Genomic DNA, 6,266 nt, shown 5'->3' on the forward strand with positions numbered 1-6,266 from the left:
AGTCTTTTTATAATGGATTGGTTTGAATCTGGAACAAACCAACCCCACACATTGTATTTAGTTGGTATGTCTCAAGTTTTATGTTTTGATTTGTTTTTACTCTAAAAGTTTCCTCTGCCCCACCGTTTGTGCCATGTCATGGATTTGTGGAAGAAACTGGGTCATTTATCCTTTTGAATTTCCTACATTGTGGATTTGGCCGATTTTATCCTCATAGTTTTGTTTCATATGTTCCTCTATTCTCCCATAGTTCCTACAACCTGGTAGTGATATTTGAAGCTAAATATGTTTTTTAAGCTATTTGGCAGAAGAATCTATCCTTAAAACAATTCCTATTATTTGGAAATGAACTTACACCTCACACAGTGGACATTGATCAGAAATAGGGAAGAAATTTTATCTTTGAGGCTATATCCAGGGCTTTCTAAAAGCCTTTAAGTGACTAGCTGTCACTGCAGGGAAGGTCAGATGAAAAGATAGTTGGTGGCTACAAGTCAACTGCATGCATCAAGCTACTGGGAAGAGCCGCAATATTACCTTGTAAAAGTGCTGCGAACGCTGTTGGCAACAGTTAGACTTTAGTTTTCAGTGATGGTTTTGCTGCTCTGATGCTGACTTTGGTGTCACAGGTGATCTATGATATTTTACAGCTAATATAATTCCCCATTTTTTTGGAGTACTACTTGGCTTTGACTTAGGAGTTCTTCATGTTTTTTTGGCCTTGGATAGCTTTCCGAGTCTAATGAAAGTTACGGATCCTCTCCGGGGAATTATAGACTCCATGCATCAGTGATCAGTGGCCTTTTTCTAACACCAGGGGTAGCAAGCACATAAAAAAGGCACCGCCCTTGGCTGCTAAAAGTAGGGCCTCAGGGGCACACAACCCTCCATGGCTGACTGGTGGAGGATTTAATGTATAAAAACGTGAACGTGCCTTACTTTAACTGCGTTATTTGTTTCCCGGTCTTGACTACTAAAGTCATTTGCATCTGAAACAGATCAATCCCTTCTCCAACATATTTTTATAATGCTATATCAATGTCGAATCTCAAAGTTTGATGAAAAGGCATCATAGAAACTTCTGGAGTTTCTGTTGCACCTACCCTGCTCTCTGGATTGCTGTTAATAATGACTTAGCTGTCCAGTAACCCAGGCTTAGACTATCGTGAAATTAATAAAAAATGTGGTTTTTAGCGGGAGTTAGTAGATCCCTAGGACTCATGGTCTACCATGTTGATAACATAGACACTAGGGAACTTTGATGTTCGATATTACTTCGCCACCTCAATGCTATAGTGAGTATTCCTAGAAACATAAAACCCATGTTATGACTCCTTTAATTGTCATAAAAAGAAACCAGTTGGTAATTTATAACTTATTTTCCCTGGAATGATCTCTGGCGGTAGTTAGGTAATAACCCTATCCTAGGTTTCATTAAGACTTAAAACTATTTGTGCATGTTATATAAACTGACAAAACAGAGGGGAAATGTTCCATTATAAGTGTTTAGTAGAATTAGTAAGCATCTTGCTGGTAGGTATTTTGGAGGCCGTGTCCACACTCTGATCCCTGGAACCTGTGACTGTGTTATTTTATGTGGCTGAAGGGACTTTGCAGATGGGATCAATGTGACACACTTCGAGGTGGGGAGATCATCCTGAATTATCCACTTGGGCCCTGGGAAATCACATGAGTTCTTCAAAGTGGAGACCCTTTCCTGGCCTTGGTCAGAGAGAGAGGCGACGACAGGAGAGTCGGAGAGATGCAGTGTTGCTGGTTTGAAGGTGGAGGAAGGCGGCCGTGAGCCAAGAATTGGGGATGGCCTCTGAGAGATAGAAAAACCTAGAAAGCAGATTCTGTCCTAGAGTCCCCGGAAAGGAACATAGCCCTGCTGACCCCTTAATTTTAACCCAGCAAGGTCTATTTCAGACTTCTGACTTCCAGAACCGTCTGCTAATAAATCTGTGTTGTTTTAAATGACCGTTTTTGGCAATTTGTCACAGCAGCCATAAAAAGCTAATAATAGCCTCCGTCGTCAAGATGCATGGGAGGTGTGCAAAAGGAAATTCAACTGGAAATAATTATCTTCCCTTTTAGGTAGTGGTGGAGCTGGGAAAATTCGAGAGGACGAAGTTTAGAAATTCCAATTTGCAAGATGGACGTACGAAAATGGAGGAAGTGCCTGAATATCTGAATCCATTCCTTAAGAAAGAAGCACTGGACTTGAATAGGAAAAAAAAATCGGACAGCGACAGCTACCCCATTATGCTCTGGTGGTCCCCGCTGACCGGGGAGGCTGGAAGGCTAAGCCAGTGTGGAGCAGACGCTTGTTTCTTCACCATCAACCGGACCTACCTGCACCATCCCATGACCAAAGCTTTCCTCTTCTACGGTGAGTAGGGCTGGTGCCTTTCTCGCTTTGTCTGCTGTTGTCTTTCTCCAAAGCTGAGTCACTGCTTGCCTGCAAAGACAGAGATGGTGATGACACTTCCCCCTGAAAACACTTTGACACCCCTGATTTCCTTTGCATGTGCTCTGTGAAGGCTGGAGCACTCAGCAAATACGATAAACAAACAGGCCTGACCAACATCGAGGTGGTTGGCCGGGCCACTTGGTGTTTACGGAGGAGAAACAAGATTTCTTCTCACCTTTCTGCAGGCAGGTGTCGTGCTTACTGAATCTGACATTCAGAGAATTGGGTATTCCTCATCCTGCTGATGTCAGTTCAGACTGGCACTTGTGATAACATAGCCAGGAGATTTTGATTACGGTAACAGATGTTTAATTGGACAGAGGCCAAACATGATGTTCTTTAATTTCTTTAATGTCAGATTAATCAGAAATAAAAATGAAAAGTTGTTTAGCATAGCTTTCCAAAGCAAGTTGGTGTTCATCGTTTCTTGAGGCTGGTTATATGTCAAGCTGGGATTGAAGGGCAAGCAGACCCAGGGAGCGGGAGTTAGCAGGATGCCAGCAGCAGTTAGAAATACCAGGCTCCTGGCTGGTGAGTAGTAGCAGGGGGAGGGGGAACAGAGGAGCAAATGGACCAAATACAGGCAAGGTTAATCACTTATGTTAGGAAGTCAGTGAAAGGAAATCTGCTGTACAGTATGCATAGGCATTTGTGTGTGTGTGTGTGTGTGTGTGTGTGTCTAATGCTGGCTCGGGAGAGGCAGAACTGAGATTGGGATATGGGGCTGAATCGTTCTCAGCGTTCTGCCTAACGACGGCTTAAATAAAGCAGAAAATGGGTTCAGGAGGAATCAGGTGGTATTTATGCCCCATTAGCTGGTCAGGGCTACTGAGCAGTAGACACTAGTGCCCTGGTGTACGGACACATTCAGGGACATTCCAGGTATTTAAAAATCCAGATCCTGGGCCAGGCGAGGTGGCTCATGCATGTAATCCCAGCACTTTGGGAGGCCGAGGTGGGAGGATCACTTGAGGCCAGGAGTTCAAGACCAGCCTGAGCAAGAGTGAGACCCCATCTTTACAAAAAACAGAAAAATTAGCCAGGCATGGTGGTGTGTGCCTGTAGTCCAGCTACTTGGGAGGCTGAGGCAGGAGGATCACTTGAACCCAGGAGTTTGAGGTTGCAGTGAGCTGTGATGACAACATTACACTCCAGCTGGGGTGACAGAGCAAGACCCTGTCTCAAGAAAAAAAAATATAGCACCTATGAACCTTCCTGTTTCCCCCCATCAGATGGAGCTCCTATTCTCTAAATGCTCAAAGGGCATTTTATAGCTCCTATGTGTCATTTAATTGAGCAGCTGCTATTAATATATGGCAGGCACAGTGCCAATCACAAGGAATAGAGAAGATAAATAAGGTAATGATGGCATTTGGGCTTGTACTGTGTGGTCTTCTCTCCCAGTAGTGTGTAAAGTTCTTGATGATTGGGCAACATCAATTCATCTTTGTATCGCCTCCAAACCCCTATATGTGGCTCAGTGCTTTGTATGTGGTAGATGCTCAGAAAATATTCAGACACTTAGAGCCATAAAGGACCTGAGAGTCTAACCTCCTCTTTGTAAAGGTGAGAAGACTAAGGCTTGGGAGATTGAGGTTGCGCTAAGGTTGCACAGTGGTTAGCAGCAAAGTTGTCAGAACCAAGGTGTCCTGACACCTAATTGGATGTTCTTTCCTTTACCTAGACCATGTTTGAATGGACACTCATGAACATAATTAAACCTGGATATTTGGGTTTGGGGATTAAGGTGCATTTTTTTTTTTTCTTTTGAGATGGGGTCTCTCTCTGTCACCTGGGCTGGAGTGCAGTGGCTTGATCATAGCTCATTGTAGCCTCAAACTCCTGGGCTCAAGTGATCCGCCTGCCTTAAGCTCCTGAGTAGCTGGGACTACAGGCTTGCGCCACCATGCCCAGCTAACTTTTGTATTTTTTTGTAGAGATGGGGTCTCACTATGTTGCTCAGGCTGGTCTCGACCTCCTGGCCTTGAGTGATCCTCCCATCTTGGCCTCCCAAAGTGCTAGGATTGCAGAGGTGCATATTTTTTTAACAAACTGAATTAGAAGTTCAATTCATTAATAAGGTCTGTTGAGCAAAATAGAATGAAGACAGCACACTTCTCTGTCTGAGGGTTCCAAATTCTAATTAAACAGGTCACTTAAAGCTGCAAATGGGACTCTGTTGCAGCAGGACTGAAAAAGAAGAGGCAGAAAAAATGACCGCGGTTTCAAAAGCTGACCTAATCCAGGTTAAAGGAAACTGGAAGGATCATGTGACCTCGAAGCTTTTGTAAATCAGAACGTTTTTTGTTTGTTGTCTTTCCATTTGAGAACTGCAAGGATTTAGCTACATTAGGAATTCTCTGAAACAAACATTAACAAATCCTGAGTGAGCACATTATTTTTTTAATTAAATGTCTACAGAGTTGCTGCAGTTAGTTTTAGAAACTGTCATTGTGGTGATGTAAAAACATAAATGCGTTTTTAAACAGTTCTCTGGACGGGTGTCCTTCATGAAGGAGGGGTCGGAGCGCATTTCAGGAGCATGAGGGCAGTTAGAGAAGGGAACTGCTTATGTTTTGGGTGAGTTTATACATAGTGATTTTTAGTAAATAGAGGCTCATGGAGAGAAAGTGAAAAGGGAGGCTACTGAGGTGTCTCTCTTCCTCTTCCTTCACCTGGGTGAAGTGTGGGGGTTAGGAGCAGGAAGAACATGGAATTGGTCCACCTTGAAGAAGAGCTGCAATTCAGCTGTCCCGTGCTGGCCCCTTCGTGGTTGGTTGGTGGCACGTGGTGTCCACGCTTGGGTGCAGGCGTCTTGTTCCTCCATCTGTGGTTTTCCAGGTACTTTCTTGGATGTGATCTCATTTGCTTCTCAAAACAGCTTTAGAGGTAGGAGTTTTTATATCTACTTTAATCAGGAGGAAACTAAATCATGGTGTTAAAGAACTTGTCCTGGATTGTTTATTTATGTGGAAGATAGGAACTCAAAACTTTCTCCTAATGGAAAAGCGTGAAATAATAGAGTCCAACTTATGTTCCTGATGTTGGAGAAGACATAGAGTAGGAGAATAATCAGATATGGGTGGCATCGTTCAATAAGACTTCTTGAAGGGTGTGAGCTGGGAGGAGGGTTTTTAGAAGAGAGGTTGTGGCTACAAGAGGAGAGTGTGGAGAGACTTTTGTCACAAAGCAACAAAAGTCAGCATTGGAGTCAACTCTGTGACCCAAAGTGTTAATGAACACGCTGTTCTGGTTGCAAAGGTCTCCGGAGCGATACAGTGTTTCTATATACACCTTCTATGGATTCTCAGAGAGTTGCAACGAAACGCATTTAGAACAAATGATAGCAAACATGGTAGATGCTTCCTTTGTTTCGGAGGATACTTTGGAGTTCTCAGTGTGTTCGTGTGATCACATATCATTAGAAAGAGAGGGATGTGGAGAGGGAGCCTAACTGTCCAGACAGGGTCTCTCGAGGGGTCAGTCCCCTCGCAGAATCCTCATCCTTCAATGTCTAGTCAGTTCTTTCAGTTCACCAGGAATCAGACTTTAATGAACTGAATGGCATTGACCTAAATAGGAGATTCATGCTTGTAACACAAAGCCGATTCATGGGTGTATCTTCGTGGTAACAGGAGTCATGGCGTTTATTGTTCAGGGTCCCTGATCCCAATGGTCAACACAGATAGAAAATGGAATTGGAATCACTAGGTTGCTTAGTGAGCTAAAAATTACAGTAAACACTCTCATGGTCTTCAGGGATGGAGAAGCCTGGTCAGCTTCCTCTGTCCCT

At 43.6% G+C, this 6,266-nt stretch overlaps 1 protein-coding gene across 3 annotated transcripts in view; it reads left to right on the forward strand.

The window, feature by feature from the left end:
• FUT10 (fucosyltransferase 10 (alpha (1,3) fucosyltransferase)) overlaps positions 1–6,266 on the forward strand; it is a 63,287-nt gene that overhangs the window by 3,523 nt on the left and 53,498 nt on the right. For all 3 annotated transcript variants that reach the window (XM_012648608.1, XM_012648606.1, XM_012648605.1), the window contains exon 2: positions 2,098–2,392. In XM_012648608.1, the coding sequence (XP_012504062.1) occupies positions 2,170–2,392 (223 nt within the window). In that variant the 5' untranslated portion in view covers positions 2,098–2,169. The remainder of the gene's footprint in view (positions 1–2,097; positions 2,393–6,266) is intronic.

The sequence above is a fragment of the Propithecus coquereli genome, unplaced genomic scaffold, assembly GCF_000956105.1.
Source record: "Propithecus coquereli isolate 6110/MARCELLA unplaced genomic scaffold, Pcoq_1.0 Scaffold29, whole genome shotgun sequence".
Classification (NCBI taxonomy): Eukaryota; Metazoa; Chordata; class Mammalia; order Primates; family Indriidae; genus Propithecus; species Propithecus coquereli.